We start from the raw sequence: 21,799 nt of genomic DNA, 5'->3' as shown, positions 1-21,799 counted from the left end.
TAGGAGCAAATTATCTGCTTGGAATTACCTCAGACTGCAACTACAGCCCGACTGTACCTGCTTGACTAAGCCACTGTTGGGCATCTGTCATATCTAGTGGGCTCCAGTTTGTGCTCAGGACAGGGCACCTCCAGAGATCCAGTCGAGTAATCAACACAGGATTGGTCTGATGCACCACAGCAATGTCCCATCTTGTTCTGCATTCTCTTTTGTTACGGACCAACTAGGTGATGCAATTGTTAACCTGAAGGTGATCTTCTGTTGTTAAATTCCTAAAGTTGTCAGAAGTAAATATCTTGAAAAATATCTTACCATGCTGTCATGGTTAGTCGTGACTGGTATACCAATTCTCCATGTGTTTAATATTAACACAGTTATGCTGATGGCTAATACAATGTCCTGTACCTTTTGACTGTTGTATTCTTTTGTATATCCAATTTGGAAACATCACCTGAAATGGGTTCAATCAAATATTCATTAAAAGTTGCCCCTTCAAGTCCAGAACACCCAGGAGTCGCCAAACTCTAATAAAAAATACCAATGAAATCTAGTTTTATCATTCAAACATAGCAAAACGGTATACAAATTAGGAACATAATATACTATTCTTATTGTGTCTGTAGTCTTGGCGGTATTTATGCATACTTAGCACCCCATTGATTTCAGTGGGATATAAGCATGTGTAACTGTGCAGGATTTACTTTCTGAAATACTATCATAGCATAATCTCAGTTTTGGATTGATATGTATTTAATTTTCTAGCTTCCCATTTAACATTTATTACACTCCCCTTACTCTGACACTGTAACAATTGCAGTTACCCTTCTTGAAGCCCTACCTTTCCAGGAACATAAAGGTGCATGTCTTGTCTTCCCATGGAGAAAAAGGGTAAAGAGATGCTCACGTCTGAAAAGTCCTGAAATGTGAATGCCTTCAGCTTCAAGGGTTCCTGTTTATACAGTCTATATTCCCTCCTATGTCTAAAACATTCTTGCAGCAGACCAATGTGTGCCCCAAGGGCTCTGCGGCAGCTGCTTCTATCCTGGATTATTTATTAAATGAAGGTTTCTATTCCTGTTCTTGTTCATGGTCTCAGTGCACTCACATACATGGGTTCTGCATCTGAGTGAAGTCTTGCTTTGGAACTTTCTAGATCAACCCTCCCCAACCTGGTATTCTGCAGATGTTTTGTACTACAATTCCCAGTCTTCCTGGCATTCACCATGCTGGCTATGGCTGATAATGGTTGATGTCTTAAACCTCTGGAGGGCACTAGGTTGGGGAACGCTGTTCTAGACCTAGGTAGAGTTTTGCTGGGCACAACGGGGTACAGCTCCTGTCTTCCTGCTCAGTTCCTTTTGACAGCTGTTGTGGCAGCATCACTAGGAGCTTTGGCTTCCTTACCTCTAACTAGGCAAAAACAATTTTTTTTCTTCCAGTACTATTTAATTTCCTGTTGCCTGTTAATTTTGCATTCTTATTTGGTTCTTCAGTTACCTCATATTTCAGGGTGTTTTTCACACCTGTCTTGGGGCCAATGGCTGTGAATGGGGCTCCTTTCTGCAAGTGCTCTGCTTGTGGAAGCAAATTATTTTCCCCCCTCTGCATCTTTTGTACTTGGGAGAAGGATATCTTGTCAACTCCTGCCAACACTTTCAGAACTTTAACAAGCAGGCATGGAGCAACAGGTCATATTGGCTTAGGATGCCCTTCTGGAAGCAAGGACTGCTCATGGCAGATGCCGAGGCCAGTTGTCTTGCTAATGGCTGATCCTACCAAGTGAGTAGTTGCTGAGTAATCTTTGGTCTTGTTTGGCTTGGCCATGACATTTCCTGGTGTAGGGATTGATTGCTCTTTGCAGCCAATGTGGTACTGACAGCTCTTGCTTCCTCTGCAGGACCATCAGCCACAATGCTGTCTCCTGAGCCTTCCACTGCCCTGAATGCTCTGCCTGTGCTAGGGCTGGAACTGGTTTTGTCTCTAAGACACCCAAGTCCAAGTGGTCTTTGTTACTGATCTTGATAATCCCCAAGAAGAAAGATAAAACAACCTCTTTGGTACCAACTGTATTGATAACATCATCTTCTGTAGGAACTCTTCTTACTCAATTATAATGATCTATTCAGTCACTGGCATCACTCACTCCAGTGCTGAAGAAGATGAAGTACCTGTTGGATTCACTGTTGGATTCTCAGGCATTAAAGTTGGCTTACAAATCCTGGTTTGTATGGATGCACTTAAACTTAATTCTGGGTTAGGATGTAATGCGAAGCTATCTTTCTTGGTTTGTTTACCCATTTGGGTGAAGGGAGGAGTGAAGCAGTAGCAAAAGGGGTACGTGTACCAGCATGTTGCTTATTCACATAATGACTTTTTAAGCCAGGATCTCTGATTTATCATGATGTCTGAGTGCAGCCATTGACATTTTAATTTATGTAAAAACGTTTTGTTGTAGAAATGTTTAGAAATAATTAGATTGAACAATACTTTTGTTTCAAGTTTTTTATTCTTTATTAAATCATTTTAAATGATTTTCTTAAAAGAGCGCAAAAAATTCATAGCATTTTAAAGGAGCAAAAATTCACAGGATTGAAACTATTAGTTTGTGCCATTATGGAGACAAATAACAGCGAATTCAGTTTTCACTTATGTCCAGTTGAGGTTGTCCTTCACTCTGTTGTACAAGAAAATTGTAGTGCTGTTTGATCTAAAATTATAGATCGGAAGTGCAACCTTCAATTGAGATATTTAACATACTTTCTGATACAATTGTAACTTCTGTATAAAGAGTGTCTTAAATTTATCCTCACATTTTTCATAAAAAAAATTGATAAAATGAAAACAGTTTACGTAGGGAGTTTATAATATAAAGAGGATCTTGGCTACCCAAGTCATACTTGGCATATATTGAAGTCATTTGCTGATTAGGATCCATAGTGGTTTTGATGTGAAGTCTTGGAACTGAACTGAATTGTGAAATCTTGTTTGAGTGAAATTGAATGCTAAGCATTTTATAGGATATTTGATGATATCTAGTTCCTATTGGTGTGGGATTTGTTTCTCTTAATCATTATAGCTTTTAATTTATTTTGTAACCTGATAATTTATTGTATCTCTTTAGCAAGAAATCGTGGAAAGATTGGCCTGGATTTTTAACCAAGAAAAGGATATCTGTCTTAAAGATACTTTGTCTAATAATTTTGTTACATAAGCATTCCATATACCTTGCTTTTATCTCCTAGTAATTGAAGTATATGCAAGTCTACCTATCTAGTTTCTTTAAGAATTGGATGGGTGAGGAAAGGTCTGTACTGATTATGGTGACTAATGATGAAGATGGAACAAATACCCATTAAATTAACAATAGCTACAGCCAGAATTCTTTTAAAAAAGATCTAATATTGCTAGTTCACCCTCCCAAAACAACCTCCAAACCAGAAATGGAATATTAAAAGCCGAAGCTCAATTCTAACATCATGCCAAACCACTGTTAAGGAATCACAGTTTGGTGTGACAACTGAATTGAAAAACCGATTTATGATCAGCAAACTAGAATCAGAAACCATGGTTTTAAGTAGTTTTGTAAATCATGGTTTGTGTTAATTTTGGTTTACCATGATAACCAAATTGGTAAACCATGGTTATGGCTGTCACTCCACCTCTGGAGGCCACTGTAACATAGAGATGGGAGTGCTAAGCAGATGGAGAGCAAGAATACAGAAGTGGTACCTGTTGGTGGTTCCCTAAACATGGTCTCCTCAGGACTATAATCCCCCCACTGCTCAGTGCATGCTGGTGGTTCTCTGCAGCAGAGCTTTGAGTGATTCACAGAACACGATTAAAATGAGGCAAACAATTAAAATGATGTAAACACACTTTCAGGAGATTTTCTGGTGGTGTTCATTAAGTTTTGCCTCCCAGTCCCATTCATCTCATTGCAATAGGCATTTTCCCCATTCATTATTTGCAAATGCGCTCTCAAACCTATGACACCAAAAGCTGATGACATTGATGATTTCTAGTTGAATAAATGATATTGTTATTGCTATTTTCCCCTACAACAATATTAATTGCAGTGAAAGAAGATTCTTGTTTTCTTGTAAAGCTGAAACCGCAACCTATTCTCCAATTTTCACTATTCTTCTTTTGAACTTCAGCCAGCATGGACCACACTGACTTGGATGCTACCAAGTAATTACAAAACCTGTGAATGTGTTCAAAATACCATTGAATGAGGTATTGTTGGCAGACATTGTTGAGACCCAAAGACGCTGACAGGACTTTAGGAGTGGAATGTCCTACCACCTTTATGCTTGGCCCTTGCCCCATCCCTGTGCATTTTATCTTTCAGGTGTGGTTTGGCTGGCTGGGTCCAGGACACTGTAAATTCCTCCTTGCTAGGGGGAGTGGTCCCAGCTGCCTTAAAGTTGTAGCCACCAGGGTGGGAGAAAATTCATTCTAATTTTTTCTTAAATCCTTTCCCACAATGCTCTCTCTTGTAGATTATACCCATGAATTCCATATTGTGTGGAGCCTCAACAACGTAATTAGGGAATATTTGAGGGGAGGAATTTATTAAATACAGGTGCTAGTTTGGGCCTTCTGAAATTTTTATGCATATCTGAGTTCCGTAAGAGCTAAGCATATCAAACTCCCTTCACATGGCACCCACATATTTACACACAATATAATTTACATATCATAATATAGATATTTAACACCAGGGCCCAACAAATTTGGGCTGGCCTTAACGGCCAGCCAAACATTTGTTATCCCCAAGGGATAGGGTCTTGTCCAGTGATGTGGGTTGGAAATGTTTCCAGTGCTTAATTTTTCTGTGGAAAAAAATCAGTTTCATCAGTGCATTGATAACAATGAATGGATGCAAATTGCAGATACCACATTAGGTAAGCTTGGCAGTTTCAGAGTTGCAATTAATGTTTTTCATGTGGTTACCCCTTGCATGAACATGAAAGAATACATATATGTCATTGAAATCCATATATGTCTCAGTGTGAAATGGAACTACTAAGCAGTGACAGCGAAACTGTAGGTGCCCCAACCTCAGTTGAACTCCTTTCAAACAGACGATCGTCAGTGGTTGTCACCATATCATGCACCCTTCTTTGGGTTATTAGTGTGTCAGTTTTCAGTAACTTTGTTTTTTTCCTTAAATTCAAACAATGTAAGGGAAGTACATGCCATTGTCTCTCAGTTTTTCCAAATATTCCAATAAAAAGTCTACATAATATAAAATTAAAATCACATTAATGGTACAATCCTATGCATGTTTAGATAGCGAAACTCTCAGCATTCCCCAGCCAGCATGGCTGGCTAGAGGGATGCTGGGGGCTGTAGGACTTTTTTCTTTCTGAACATGCATAGGGATGTGCTTTACATTTTCCCCCTCAAATATATAAGGTCAAATATTTCAGGTCAAATACAAAGTACTGGGGGTGGGGATTAACATGGGGCACTTTTTTAGTTTTGTTGTTTACCAAATACAAATAAAATAAAAATGCTAAATTAGATCACTTTCTTGAGCATCAGAAAATGTTCCATTGCAAACTGAAAAATTTCCTATGCAAATTACTTTTGCATTACTTTTTAATTACCAATTCAACATTTTCTGGAACACCCACATCACTGGTCTTGTCCCTGTCTTTATGTTGTATTTTCTGAAACACTGCATGAGGTCAAAGGAAAATCTGGTCCTCTCTCCAGCTCTAAGCATAAAGCCTGTGCTATCCAACAGTTTGGAGGTGGGGGGTGGGCAGAACCTTGCTCTGCCTTTGTGGCCAGTAGGTGCTCCTATCTCAGAATTACCCATCGGGTGCATAGCAAACCCACACGTTTTTGACTCTCCCCTCCAGCTCTGAGCTGGAAGAGGCAGAAGCATGTTGGCTGGCTCTGTCTCTGTACAACCAGCACTTGGAGAGTCCATTGGGTGCAGAGGCAAACCCGGGTGCCTCTATCTCCCCACAAGCTAGAAGGTGAGATGAAGGTGTATCATCTTGCTCTTCCTGTGCACCTGATGGGCACAGAGTGTCTGTAGGTGCACAGGAAGGCCCACGCACCTCTGGTTCCCCTCTCCAGTTCTTAGCTGGAAGGGAGAGGTGGAGGCACAGTAACTAGCTCTGTCTCTGTGCATGACCAGTGCTCCATGTATGTCTTGGGCAGAGAAGCAAGCCCATGCTCCTGTCTTGAGAAACCAGAGGTGGAGGCTTCTTATGGATCTGCACTCACGCCTCACAAGAACAGAGCTCAAACGAATCCCAGGCTTCTTTGGGTCTGGGGAGGAGCAGGTTCATCACCTCTCCTCTTTTGCTCCAGGTTGGGAAGAAGCCTGGTGCTCATCTTGTTTGCTTGTCTCCTCTCACCAATCCAAGGGTGGTGAACAAGATTATTGAACCCTTTATATCATCTGTTCAGCCTCTGTTCAGTATTTCTGTATGATTCTTGAAAGCTGACAAATGGTCCAACAGAATAAGAAGGGTCAAACTTCTTCTGTTCCTTCTCCTGGCATAGGTTATCTATTAGGGCAACCAAAGCAATCTTGGTGCTAAAACTAGGCCAGGAACCAAATTGAAATGGATACAGAAAATTTGTTCCATCCAAGAGGAACTGACTTTGCACAGCCACCACACAACTCAAGAATCTTATTCAAAAAGGAAATACTTGTGACTGGCAGATAGCTGGAAATATCATCAGGGTCCATGGAGGCTTTTGCAGGAGTGATTTAAATTATGAATTAAATAGCAAGAAAAAGGGGGTGATTTAAGTTAAGTTTCCCATTGATAGTACGTCATATATTTCCTCAACAATGGTGCAAATTTGACCATTAAACCATGTTAGCATGGTTTATTTAACCCATGATTCACGGGGACGCACAGTGCCTGCAAGCTACTTCTGGTTTCTGTACATAACCTGCAATCAACCCAGTTGGAGGTTGTGAGCATGAAATGCAAACCTGGAGTGATGGGTTATTTAGAGGTTAAACAAGAGGTTAAGTATGAGATCGATAGGCATATGGTCAAGGAACACCTAATTTCTTTGAATGAGTTCAAATCTCCAGGGCCAGATGAACTGCATCCTAGAGTAATAAAGGAACTGGCAGAAGAACTCTCAAGACCGCTGTCTATTCTCTTTGAGAAATCATGGAGGATGGGGGAAGTGCCGGAAGACTGGAGGAGGGCTAATGTTGTCCCTATCTTCAAAAAGCGTAAAAAGGAGGAACCTGGGAACTACAGACCAGTCAGTCTGACATCGATCCCTGGGAAAATTCTGGAGCAGATGATAAAGCAATCCATCTGTAAGCACCTTGAAAACAATGCAGCGATGACTCAAAGCCAACATGGATTTGTCAAAAACAACTCCTGCCAGATGAATCTGATCTCATTTTTTGATCAAGTACCCCCCCTTGTGGACTGTGGGAATGCTGTAGACATCATATACCTCGACTTCAGCAAAGCTTTTGACAAAGTGCCCCATGATATCCTGATGAGCAAACTAGCTGGTGAGCAAGTGGGCTTGATGAAACAATGATCCGATGGATCCACAGTTGGCTACAGAATCGGACTCAAAGAGTGCTTATCAATGGGACCTTCTCAAACTGGGGGGAGGTAACGAGTGGGGTACTGCAGGGCTCAGTCCTGGGCCCAGTGCTCTTCAACATTTTTATTAATGACTTGGAGGAGGAGGAGGTGCAGGGAATGCTGATCAGATTTGCAGATGACACCAAACTGGGTGGGATAGCTAATACTGTGGAAGACAGAAAGAAAATTCAAAGTGATCTGGATAGACTGGAGCGCTGGGCAGAAAACAACAGAATGACATTTAATAGGGATAAATGCCAAGTTCTGCACCTAGGAAAAAGAAACCAAATGCACAGTTTCAAGATGGGGGATACGTGGCTCAACAACACTACAGGCGAGAAGGATCTTGGAATTGTTGTCGATCGCAAGCTGAATATGAGCCAACAATGTGATGTGGCTGCAAAAAAGGCAAATGCTCCTTTGGGCTGCTTTAATAGAAGCATACCTTCCAAATCCTGGGCAGTACTAGTTCCCCTCTACTCAGCACTGGTTAGGCCTCATCTGATGTACTGTGTCCAGTTCTGGGCACCACACTTTAAGAAGGATGCAGACAAACTGGAGAGAGTTCAGAGGAGGGCAACAAAGATGATCAGGGGACTGGAAACAAAGCCCTATGAGGAGAGACTGAAAGAACTGGGCCTGTTTAGCCTTGATAAGAGAAGACTGAAGGGAGATATGATAGTGCTCTTCAAGTACTTGAAAGGTTGAGAGAGAGAGGAAGGCCAGGATATCTTCTTGATCATCCCAGAGTGCAGGACAATAATGGGCTCAAATTACAGGAAGCCAGATTCCGGCTGAACATCAGGAAAAACTTCCTGACTGTTAGAGCAAGACGACAATGGAACCAATTCCCTAGGGAGGTGGTGGGCTTAGGGGTGGACGAAAGTCCCTTACCTTTCGCCGAAGCTTATTTGCGGTGGGGGGGAGGCGCTTCGCTGTTCCCCCCGTGAAGTTCAGGCCGGAGGGGGAGGCTTCCCGCCTCGCCCCGGCCGAAATTCAGGCCGGGGGGGGGGAGGCTTCCCTCTTCGCCCCGGCCGAAATTCAGGCCGGGGAGGAGGCTTCCCGCCTCACCCGGCCGTGAACTCGAAAGTTAAAAAAAAAAAAAAAGCCCCCTGATAGGCTACGTGACGATTAACGTAGCCTATCATGGCTAGATTTGCAAAGTCAGCCGTGATAGGCTACGTCAGTTATCATGTAGCCTATCACGGGTGACTTAAAAAAAAAAAAGCGTGTACGGATAATGGCGGCCCCCATAGGGAGCTGCCATTCCCGTTCCTTATTTGGTCGCTGTAGTCTACGTAAAGATTTACGTAGACTACGGCGACCAAATAAGGAACGGGAATGGCGGCTCCCTATGGGGGCCGCCATTATCCGTACGCGCTTTTTTTTTTTTTTTTTAAAGTCACCCGTGATAGGCTACGTGACGATTGACGTAGCCTATCACGGCTGACTTTGCAAATCTAGCTGTGATAGGCTATGTGACGATTAACGTAGTCTATCAGGGGGCGTTTTTTTTTTCTTTTATTGCAATGGCGGCGGTGGCAGCCGGTCAAGAGACCGGCTGCTGCTCCCGCCCCGCTCGAACACCCGCCGAACCGCCGGCCGGACCCGCCGCCGGGAGGGACATTCGGCGAAGGTAAGTCCCGTCCCGGGGGGGGTGCGGGGGGCGGGGGGGTTCGGAGGATTTATCCCCGAAACTTGTTCGGGGGGCTGAACACGTTGGCGCTCGGCCCCCCGAAGTTTTGGGGAGAAATTCTTCGCCATCCCTAGGTGGGCTCTCCTGCACTGGAGGTGTTCAAGATGAGGCTGGCCAGCCATGTGTCAGGGATGCTCTGACTCGATTCCTGCATTGAGCAGGGGGTTGGACTCGTTGGCCTTGTAGGCCCCTTCCAACCCTACTATTCTGTGATTATATGATTCTGACCCAGCAAATAATTGTTGTTGGGTTAACCGCTGGATTGTTTAGTCGCTAAATGATCCATCAGCCTGGGTTCTCATGTCACACTCACAACATTCAATTGGGCTAATTGGAGGTTGTTTACAAAAAATGAAAGCAGTGAGCACAAGTTAATTAACCCATGATTTGCCACTGAATGCCAGTGTGTGGCCACAGTGGCTTATTTAACCCTTCATTGGTTATCGTGTCATCTGTTGAGAATTTTTTAATCCACGATGGCTTATTTGGCTGAAACAACCCACTCTGATAACCTACGGTCTGCAGTAAGGGTTATTTATAATCCACCATGGGTTATAATTTTGTCTGGCACTCACCGTGGCTTATTCTGATCACCTACAGAGTTGACTGGCAAGAGCACCAATAACTGCTGCGGCTGCTCTGCTCCAGCCTGCAGAGCCCTTTTTCTGATATCTGACAAGCAGCCCAGGAACAGCCACATCCAAACAAGTACAGCCTTCCCTGACACTGCGCTAGTTACAGAATGACAGCTTTCCTCTAGCGTAATGACAGTGTCGTGCTGTTGCGCTACCCTGCTACAACAAAGTTACACAATAACAGGCTTCCCTAATTGCTACTTTGAAACTGTGCAACTTGGGAAATGTGGAAAATAGGACGATAGGGGAAGAACTGCTCACTTATCCATGAAGAAGTGGAGTTCTGCAATTATCCACTACAGCATCTGAAGGCTCCCGAGGAGGGCACCCCACTTGTACAATTTCTTCCCATTCCAGCTGTCAGGGAGTTATAGCTCCAATCCCCTTTTTCTTTGTCAAAAGCGTGCTACTGCTAGTGGGGAAAATGAAATGAATGGGGGGAGGGGTGGACACACAGGGTTTTGAAAGTGCATCGGGTGCCTCCCTACTAGGGGAAGCTGTGTGTGAAGTTTTGTTATGATCCTGCAAACTTCCAAGGGTTTATAGACACCAGCCTCTTTTTGGTGCAAACAGGGGTTTTGCTCCTTTGGGCAGCTCAGAGAGAAGAACTGCGGCGCAAGGGCAGGGGAGTAGTATCCAGCGCAAAGGAAGCTGTGATACCATCCCAGCCAAGCAGGAGAATTGTAGAGGGAGGAGGGGTGAGGGCGAGGAAGATACGCTGCACACAGTAGCTTATTTGTCCGATTATATGGGGCATACAGTAGGTTATAAGCTACTGTGAGTAGCTTATAAACCACCATGGCTTAAAGTGATGTGTGGACCCGCCCTTTGTCTCATTTTATATATTCGTATGCTTTTTTACTTGTAGAGGACTGCCTTTAAACTATTCCCATAGTGGGTCTTTCTTACAACCAGCAGCCATGACAATTTGTGAGGTTAATTATGGCAGTATAGGAACCTGCCCAATTATGTCTTCTCTTCTTTCCAGTATTGTTCCTTTTTGCTTTACTCTGCCTTTGGCCCAGTGTCACTCTCATAAAAGTATTAAAGAAAAATGAAATACCCATAATGGATGACATAGAAGTAAGGTCTGATAGTTACTGGGTAGACTAGATCAGTTTATTTTCAATGGGTGAAAATAAAATGTGTTTGGTAGGTAGAGTGTAAATATTCATATTTGAGAAATTATCATTTACACAGAAAAGTCTCCTTTAACTTAAATGTATCTGGTAGAAGGCACTGATTCAAATTAAAGATTAATTGTAGGGCTAACATGCTTATATCCAGATCATTTAATATAAACCTAGCTATTATAGAAGAGAAACTTAGTATTGATAATTAAAAAAGAAATCTGATTTAAAATTTTAAATTCGGATTTTTAATTTTATAAAAAAACATTTATTTTTTTCAAGCCTACTGCTAGAGAATGGAATGCCCTCTTTCTTCACACCCAGCATAGAAATGCAGCTCTCTGACCCTCCTCTGCCAACCACTAGCATGCTAGTAATTATGTGTGCGTGTGCATGCGCGTGCGTGCGTGTGTGCGTGCAGACTAGTAACTTCTTAAGGGTTTAATTACAAGGGTGAGTTAGGTTATTCCAGTAAAGAAATCACTGGATTAAATGTGTGGTTTGTTACCATTGTCTTCAGTTGTAGTGAAAAGATAATTGTGTGACACAGTGCTTGGCTATATTTAAGGGCAGAGACAAATGCTGACTGAGAGAGTTCTCACCTTTGTTCATTTATCCTGTTGGTTATGTTAGACTTAGAAATATTTTGTACAGCTTTGACGTGTTTTCTTGTCAAACACAGCATCTAAGTTTGTATAAGTTAAACAGCATAATGATCATAGCAAGTTTTGTCATAAGGGAACTAGTGTTTAGTTCAGTGCCCGTGAAGAGCAAGCAGGTGGCAGAATAACACAAATGATTTTATATATTTCAGACTGAAATGTTTTCTCTTCAGTCATTCCTGCGTGCTTGCTTCCTTCCTCTTCTCAAGTTATTGTGCCCACTACAAGGCAGCTGCTGCTGGTCATTTTGCCAACTTATATTCTTCAAGCATTGCTTCCCTCTCTTTAAACAAAGGGAAGGAAGTGAACTGTCTTCTGTAGCACTCTTCCCTTTTATTTCTAGATTCTTTTCATTTCATTTGTGAAAGCAGCAGTCATACAGGCTAGTTAGTTTTAATGGAATACACTGTAAAATGCAGGCTACATGGAGGCATCCAGTAACTGGGAATAAAATCTTGAATTCTTCCCTATCTTCCAAGCAAGAAAAATGTTACTTTCCCAATATCGATAGGGTTAACTGTATGCTATGCCAACACAATCCGTATTCAGTACTCGGAATACATTTAGCAAAATAGCATATTTACTTTCAGGAAAGAAGTCTTAAAAAGTTATTCTGAGGGTGGCGGGAGGATATGATATAGGAAAGGACAAAGATGTAGAACTGTAAGTTCTGTTCAGTCCCTTTTTCCCCAGTTTTGTAACCTCTCTTTCACTATCCATGCTTCCAAATTTTTTTTCTTACAACCAAAAGTGTTTAAAATGTTTTTCTGAAATGGAAGAATAGAAGTCCAGGATGCATGCTTTGGGAAGCTGGTACATGCACACTGGTACAGCCTGGGTTTTCCTTCATACCCCTGTGCTTCCCCTGGCAGCAGTTTGGTGTCAGGCCACATAGCTATAAGTGGCATGGGAACCATCATCTTCCTGCTTGGTGTGATAGCACCACAAAGCCCCTGTTACTGGTTGAGCACAGAGATGTAGAATTTTCAGGAAAAAGGTAATTGGGGTGGGGATTGAAAAATATGCAATACTTTTTTTTTTAGCATTCTTTACATGCCTGAAGTAACTTTGTTAGTTTAGAAACTTAAAATGTATGATGTATAACTTGGTTTGTTCATAAAATTATCATTAAAATTAAAAATAATTACAAGTAGATGCAGTAAATGTATAATTATTTTCTGAATAAACTATACTTTTAAATGTAATACACCAAACACGATAATTTTATGAGCAAACCAAATTATACATAATACATTTTAGGTTCCTATTATGCTTGATCAGAGGGAATTTCAGCAAGTAGTCCGTGAAGCATCTGAATCAGTGTAGAAGCCAGAAGAAGCATGAAGAGCTAGAGGCAGAGGAAGACTGGTATACAGCATCTGTTCCTTTTTGTGAGGAATTGTTTGGGGTGGTGTTGAGGAAAATCTGGTCTGAACAAAAAGCTATCAACAGCTTATTTTGCTGGAGAAATCTCTCTTCTTGCCTATTAGGAATGGAAACCAAACATACTTAATTTAAAAATCTTTAAGCAATCTCAAGCTGCTGTTTGAAGAGTGGCAATGTATTCCCTTTTGTAAATGATTCCTTTTAATAAACATGTAAATTTTTGGTCAATTGAAAGGTAGTCTCTGGGAGTAGTATCAATCCAATCCATACATCATAGGAACCAGGCTACTGAGGGTTTTTTTTAGGTATAGAGTGTTTATTCCTGTGGCCATGGTTAAAAGTTTCATAGCTGAGGCAACATTCTCTAAGAGCAAGGTCTATTTAAGATTTATTAAAAATGGTGGCAGTGACCATAGACCCAAGCTGCAATGGTTTTTTATAAAAAAAGAGACATAAGTCGGACAACTCACATGTTCTTTTGCATTTGGTGATAGTGGTGGAATGACCTACTGTGTTTCCTTCACATCAGGGTTTTAGAACTACATTAATTAACTGCTACAGCATCCAATCAGAACAAGCCCAGAAACACAGGACTCTGTAGAACAAAAACTGTGACGAATGCATGTTTTCTAGACATTCTATGATATGGTGACTCTCATCACGTGGGAAATTGAGCATGACTTGGACTTAGCCCAACAAGCATATAAGAAATGGAGGAAATAACTATGCTGGGAATCTTACAGAGAGGATTTAAAAAAGATATTTTTCTTATGGCTTCAGAATTTCCAGAAATTTTACATCTCTAGTCTTACTTTATGTAGCTTTTAGAAATTAGTTTTGGGGAGTAATAATGGCTGGGTAACAATATATGCACACCTTGTCTTAAACATTCTGTTCATTATTCTAAAAGAAAATAGGTCATAATCTGAAATTTTTCAATGTTTCCAATTTTTTTGGAAACAAGCCAAAAAAGTGCTTGGAAAGAAGCAGACCCTTTCCCCCCTCCAAGTTTTTCTGTGTGTTTTTTTTCCGGTGGCCTTACCTCTGGTTGAGCAGGGCTGGGAGAGGACACCTTTCAAGTGGATGGACTTGAAGCTAGCTTATTTATAATTTAAGTTTTCTACATTCATGTAGCATGTTATACTACCACAGTACTGTATTTTGTGCTAAAGTATGTATTTAATGCTTCAATCGTAATTCCATCCATTACAAAATAGCTTTTCTAAACAAATAGCAGTTTAGCCCTTTTATTATGTTTGGCTAGATTAGATCAGAATATCATATTAACAATTGGTGCAATGTATGATTTCACTCCATTTTAAACATGAACAAGAGGAATAGACCAGATCAGAAAAATATTTGCTTTTAAAATGAAAATTAAGTACCTTGGTATGTACACTGTTGTACAATCAGAACATGTTCATTTCCCCCAAACAAAAGTTAAATAATATACTGCTGTAAAATGTGATTGTTTTTTTAACTTTAGTGCAAAGGCAAAGTCAGCCAAAAGTGATGACTTATAAACAGATATTTAGTATATTATAGTTGTAAAATGTGTCCTTTCTTTTTCCAGGCTGTTGGCTGCTATGAATCGCTTATACTGAAAGCAGAAGGAAAAGTTGAATCTGATTTCTTTTGCCAGTTAGGTCACTTCAACCTCTTATTGGAGGATTATCCAAAAGGTGAGTCCATCCATTATCATTTCTCTTGGTAGTCTTTGTATGGGATCTCAAGTGTTTCCATACATGCAGCGGGGCTTCCACTTACGACTGCAGTCTGTCCCACCACACTGAATACTTCTACCAAGAATTTCCTGACTTTTACAAGTGGCTTTTAGGATGACTTTGGTAGGAATACCTCAAAAGGCCTGTTGCACTCAGGTGAGCTTCCTGCATAGTCCTCTAGATCCCACTTGTAGAATATCTAGAAGAATACTATAAGAAAATGTAATTCTTCTGAAAATGTTCAAGGTACTGAAAAGAAAGTTTAAAAGGAACATTTTGTTGTGGTTACATTTACATTTTAAGAATGAAAAATGCATCGTGGATATTTTAGATTGCAGATAATTTCTGTTCAGCTTACCTTTGAGAATAGTTTAAAGTTTCAATTATGCATTTGATATTAGAAACTGAGGTACAAATGAAGAAACATACTGTGTACATACTGTATTTGTATCTTAAATAACAAGGACAATCTTAAATATTGACTAGAAATCATGTTATGAAAATACAGTAATGTATGTGCATAAGCAAGTCCTGGTGTTCACTCTGGATGCCCAAGGTGCATTCATAGCATTCACTTGATTGAAGCTTTGGCGCGTACAACATATGTTGGGAGCTGGAATGACAGTACAGATATGTAAGATACTTTGTTTTACAGAGAGAGCAAAGAAAAGATAGATAAATCTTAGGTAGTTGTGTTGATTTATTAGAAAAAATCCAAAAGCCACTGTACATAGTTTTGCTTGGTCATAAAGGTACTCTCCTATGGCAAAGAAAAGAGAGTGTGCATTTCCACTAATGCAGTTAGCAAAATAAAAGGATGAATAATGTAGCAAGCTACAGCAGTGACTTCAGTTATAAAACCTAATCTTGTTACTGTATTAATACTTTACCATAATGCTAGGGTGAATTTATACCAAGTCGTTTTAATCTGTTTTTAATGTTTCAGTTACAAATCACACACAGTTCATTCGTGTGCATGTCTGTTCATTACTAATAATCCTTCTGATATTGAACTTGGGTGGTATAATGCCCATCAGTTTCACAACAAAAGAGGGCTCTCCAAAATAAGGTAGTGCTTTCTTCATACTTGAGTAATTATCTAGGTACAAAAAGGTATATAAATAAAAAGAAGCCAAAGGGTCCCACAACTTCCCTTGTTCTTTAGGTCCCATTTTCTTTAGCTTTCAGAACATACTCAGTGTTGAGCAGGTCCAGGAGAGTGGATTGGCCTGCTTGAGTGGCCATTAGGGTGGGGCAATAATGCATTGTGAAGTTAATAACTTATCTCCCTGTACTATCTGGGAAGGTTTCAGTAGGGAGGGAAGAGAAAAAGATAACTTTTCCTTTCTCCGTACACCGCTGTCCTGTTCTGCTGTATAGCAATAAAGTGCTCAGATTTGGTGCTGGTAGCCAGCCCCAGTCCTGAGTTGTTGAGTGCTGTATGCCACAATGACGGGGTTCAGACAACACGATAACCCCCAATAGGTTAAATAAGCTTATTTAACCCATTGTTGGTTATGGTGTCGTCTGTCAGGAATTTTTAAATCCACAATGGCTTATTTGACCAAAATAAGCTACTGATAACCCATGGTCTGCAGTAAGGGTTATTTAACCCACTGTGGGTTATCGTGTCATCTGGCGCTCACCATGGCTTATTCCAGTCGCCTACAGAGTCACCTGGCAAGAGCATCCAAAACCGTTGTAGCCTCTCTGCTCCAGCTTGCACAGTTCTTTTTCTATGATCTGGCAAGCAGCCGAGAGGCAAATACAGCCAAACAAGCACAGCCTTCCCTGATACTGCACTACAGTTACAAAATGACAGCTTTCCCTGAGTACAATGATAGCCTCACGCCATCGCGATACCCTCCTACAGTGAAGTTACACAATGACAGGCTTCCCTGATCACTACTTTGAAACTGCGCAACTTGGGAAATAGGGGGAAATGGGGGAATAGGGAAAGAACTGCTCACTTTTCCATGAAAAAGCACAGTTCTGCAATATTTTATTTTTATTTATTTTATTTATTTCATTTCTGTACCGCCCAATAGCCGAAGCTCTCTGGGCGGTTCACAAAAATTAAAACCAAACAACACACAATAAAACAATTTAAAATATATAGAACATTAAAACCACAATATAACAATACAACCACAATAAAACCTAGCAGCAGTGCAGGAGTTTAAAATACAGTAATCCACTACAGCATCCAGAGGCTCTCCATGAAGGCACCCCACCTGTGTAATTTTGCTCCATTCCAGCAAACTGTCAAGGAGTTAAAGCTCCCACCCCCTTTTTCCTTCTCTGGTCACTTTTCCATGAAGAAATGAAATGGCTGTTTGGGGGGGCGTGGGGAGTGATGTGCAGTTGTGCTTTTGTGCAAATTTGCTTTTGAACAATTTCACTTTAGCACTAAACCGCTATGGTGAACAGAAGCAGCTCTGCCAGCAATGTCTGGGAGGGGTGTGTGAAATGTGCAACTCCATGTATTGTTGTCGATTTTGGACAATAAAGGTGTCTATGCCAGCAGTGGCTATGGGGAGGGGGGGAATATGCAACTGAGGGTTTTGTCCCACTCCTGCAAACTCCTGAGCGTTTATTTGTGCTACCCCCTTTTTGTTGCACCTAGGATTTTCCATCCTCTGGGGTAATTGCGCAGGGTTTTGATGGTGTGTTTGGTGCCTCCCAACTAGGAGAGGCTGCATATGAAGTTTGGTCCCAATGCTGCAAGCTTCCGGCGTTTTAAAGCAACCACCGCCTTGCTAGGGGATGCTGGAAGTGCTGAATTAATCCCCTGTACTTCACCCCACACCTCTCCCCTCTCATTGGGATATTTTGGAAGGTTAAAACAGGCAGCTGTGATGTTGTCAATGGGTGAAACAGTGCCACTGCTCTGGCGGGAGGACTGCACTCAGATTACACACGGTAGTTTAATAAGCTACTCACAGTAGCTTGTTAGCCCAGTCGTGTGGTGGGACATCATGGGGTATTTAAAACATAAGCTACTCTGAGTAGCTTATTATGCCACCGTGGCTGAAAGTGACATCCGAACACGGACAATGAATAAGGTTTCAGAAGGCTGTTGCGGATGTATGTTGCAGAGGGGAGTTTCCTTCTTGAGCGACTAAGAGTTTATGATGGAAATGAAAGAAAAGCTGTGTAGTTTTTTATTTTTCTATCCTAAAACCTCCCCTTACTTCCCAGCCCCAGTCAGTGCTATAAAATTCTGTTCTCGAAGCTGGAGCCCTGAAACTGGGCATGCACCACAATGTTTTGTTGCCGAAAAAAACTAACTGTTTTGATCTTCAAAGATTCACAACCTTTGTAATTGAATCATAGCAATGTTGAAATGTTGACTGGAATGTTCTACTGTTGCATTACACAAAATGTATACTTCTGTTAATGTAAATTAAAATAACATTGTCTCTACAATTCTTTCTGAATGCTATTCTTCAAATATTTAAAAGTGTATAACTAGGTTCGATTGAGTATAGCTAAGCCAGTGGCAGCATAATAGCTGTGAAGGGTATTGGATGGAACTCATACTAATCAACTATGCCTATCTCCAGTGGGTTAGATCCAGATTTGGACAAATGCAGTGGAGCTAGCGAAACTGGACTTCCCCTCCCCCCTCCACATGGCAGCCTCTCCAGCCCCCCTGAAATGCTGTATAGAGGGTCAGGAGACCCTGCTGAATGGGGTGGGCTGTGGTGTGAGGGGGAATCCCTGAGAATCTGGCAGAAGCCCCTTCTATGAGTGGTTTGCAGCCTCTGTTTACCTTGTCCCATACAGTTCCATGGGAGCCATTCAGAACCAAGCCAGACTTTTTCTACATACCTCTTTCCTGAATTCTCTTCCATGGTCATACTAGTGTGTGACAGAACCTTGAGTGAATAGGAAGAAATGTACTTCTATTAATATAAGTAAAATAAAGTGGAGGCCTGCTAATTACCCACCCTCTTATTTAAATTAAACAGAACATCTTTTTTATTTCAAACATTGCTTTATATTGATTACTCAGTGTAATTGTAATATGTTTTTACTTTCTAAATGTATATGCTTTTTCTTGGGCTTCATATTTTCTCTTCTATATTTAAAATGTCTTTAAAATTATGTATTTTTTCTTAGATGTAAAACACTTCCACCTTTCATCCTTTTCCAGCTTCATGCCCTCCGTTTTTCCTCTGTATGCTTTGCTTCCTTTTGTATGGTCAGTCTCCCCCCCCCCCCCCGAAATTTTGTCTCTGCAGTCTGGAAAGCAGCTTTTCTCAAAATCTACACTTTGTGAGAATGTTTAGATGCAGTTTTTCAAGTTTATATGCCAATCAGATTAACCATCACTTGCCCAAATCTCTTTTCCATAATTTTATTCTGTGTGTGTTACCTTTTTATGTTCCTAGGTATCACATTCATTTAACACTCTATGCATGTTTAGAAATGAAAACACGTATTACACATTTCATAAGATGCTGTTTATTTTCCTTTAAAATAGAACTGCTACCTCTTCAGGCTGCATTATCAAATGAGAACCTGACACACACACAGAGACTAGGGTTGGATGAGTGGAATGCTCATATCACTCTCATGCCATTCAACCTTTCTCTCACTTCTCCAACGTGTGTTGAGGCTGAGCAGAATCCTTTCCATCAGCTGAGCCACTCAGAATCATCCAGTTGTGCATCTAGAACCAACACTTTTTCTGTTTTCAGTCTCTTTTTAGTGCCTGGGATAGGAGGGACTCAGTCCTGAAGTGATAGCAGCAAAATGTCTGCCAGGTAGAATGTGTGTTGAGGGGCAAAGTGTATATTGCGCTTGTGGGTTGGTGTCCAGTGCCCACAGGCATAATTCTTCCTTTAGGAATCTCTGTCAGCAATCACTGAGCAGATTAGGTTTTGTCATCACTACAGAAATGTTTTCTAAAAAAATGTTCTTTCCATTTCAGCATTATCTGCATACCAGAGGTACTACAGTTTACAATCTGACTACTGGAAGGTCTGTATAGATTTATATTTAAAAAACATATATTTCATACAGTTTTCCAATTTTTATGCCAGATAACTTACAGGTGTTAATGTCACAGCAATTTGCTTGAATGGTTATCTGTACTGCTGCTTACCACTGCTCAAACTTTTATGTTAAGAACATAAGAAGAGCTCTGCTGGATCATACCAAAGGCCTATCTAGTCCAGCATCTTGTTTCCCACAATGGCAAACTGGATGCTTATGGGAAGCTGAAAAGCAGGACATGAGGGAAATAGATCTCTCCCACTGTTGCTCTGCAGCAGTTGGTAAGCAGAGGCATGCTGCCTCTGATCCTGGAGGTAGTATATAGCCATTGATAACTGTATTCTCCATGAACTTGTCTAATCCGCTTTTAAAGCCATCTAGGTTTGTGGTCATCACTACATTTTTGGAAGTGAATTCCATAGTTTAAATATGTGCTGTGTAAAGATGCATTTCCTTCTGGTCTGCACCAAAGACCTCCTGAGAAAATGTAGCACTCCTGGGATAAGAGGACAAGGCCGTCTTGTGGATCAGTAACTGGTTAAAGAATAGGGAGCAGAGAGTAGGAATCAATGCTTTTCTTCCATCATCCAGTTGCTGCATTTGTTTTTTTTACACCCTCATATGTTATATAATGAATAAACATGGATTTTTTTTTCTCCATAGATAGGTCCAACACATTTTGGGCAGTCTAGATGCTCTTGTCCCTTATCTCGTGCAGCATTTTTGAAATGTAGCATGAGGTCAGTGACAAATCAAAGCACCTTTGCCACCCACCTTCATCTTGGAAGTTACCATAGCTTCAACTTTTATGTTAAGAATGTAAGAAGAGCCATGCTAGGACAGACCAAAGGCATGTCTAGTCCAGCATTCTGTTCCCATAGTGGCCAACCAGATGCCTGTGGGAAGCAGGTCATGAGTACAGTAGCACCCTCATGCTTGTGTTCCCCAGCAACTGGTATTGAGAGGCATAATGCCTCTGATATTGGAGGAAATTTATAGCCAACATGACTAGTAGCCATTGATAGCCTTATCCTCCATGAATTTGTCTAATCCCTTTTTAAAGCCTTTCAAGTTAGTGGCCATTGCTGCATCTTGTGGTAGTGAATTTCATAGTTTAACTAGGCACTGTGTGAAGTACTTCCTCTTGTCTGTCGTCAAACTCCCACCATTCAGCTTCTTTGGATAATCCTGGCTTCTAAGTATTATTTCTCCACACCATGCATAATTTTACATGCTGCTATCATATCCCCCCTTACTTGTCTTTTTTCTAAGCTAAAAAGCTGAAAATGTTGTGACCTTTCCTCATAGGGCAGTTGCCCCAGGCCCCTTGATCATTTAAGTTTCCCCTTTCTGCATTTTTTCCCTAGCTCTACAATATTATTTTTGAGATGCAGTAATCAGGATGGTGCAAAGTATTCCAAGTGTGGTCACACCAGAGATTGTATAGAATGATTATTATGATATTGTGAATTTTATTTTCGATTCCTTTCCTAATAATCCTTAACATGGCATTTACCCTTTTCACAGAAGCCACACAATGTGTTTATATTTTCATCACTCCTAAAATGTTGAAGAGGTGCTACAGATCAAACTAGACAGCACTGAGCTAGTTGAACCAGTGCGCTCACTCTGTATAAGGCAGCTTCTTATGTTCAATGAAGCATTTAACCAAACAATGTTGTAGTTACACTTTTTAGCATGTATCATTTTATTTTAAAATGTTACAGTGTAATATTTGACCTATTACTTTAAAAATAACTTTTTATTTAAAAGTAGTGTTAAAGTAATATTTGACCTTCTATTGTTTTAAAATGAGACTTTTCGTTTTGTGGTCTTCATTGTAAAAGTTATTTTGGCATTTAAGTCTATTTTACTATGTGCTATATGTCAAAACACAACTTCATTCTTTTGCATTAAACAAAAATGCAATTAAGAACTAAATGTAATGATGTCTGAAATCAACATTC

General features: G+C 40.8%; 1 protein-coding gene across 2 annotated transcripts in view; it reads left to right on the top strand.

Moving 5' to 3' along the window:
* Positions 1-21,799, top strand: part of KDM6A (lysine demethylase 6A) — a 170,591-nt gene that overhangs the window by 24,308 nt on the left and 124,484 nt on the right. For both annotated transcript variants that reach the window (XM_084843887.1, XM_084843886.1), the window contains exons 3-4: positions 14,678-14,786; positions 19,768-19,817. In XM_084843887.1, the coding sequence (XP_084700013.1) occupies positions 14,678-14,786; positions 19,768-19,817 (159 nt within the window). The remainder of the gene's footprint in view (positions 1-14,677; positions 14,787-19,767; positions 19,818-21,799) is intronic.

The sequence above is a fragment of the Heloderma suspectum genome, chromosome 3 (genome assembly GCF_057233095.1).
Source record: "Heloderma suspectum isolate Gila_16-S chromosome 3, 16-S_ref, whole genome shotgun sequence".
In the NCBI taxonomy this organism is placed as follows: domain Eukaryota; kingdom Metazoa; phylum Chordata; class Lepidosauria; order Squamata; family Helodermatidae; genus Heloderma; species Heloderma suspectum.
Note: the sequence above shows the minus strand (reverse complement) of the source record. Positions and strands in the feature narration are given on the sequence as shown.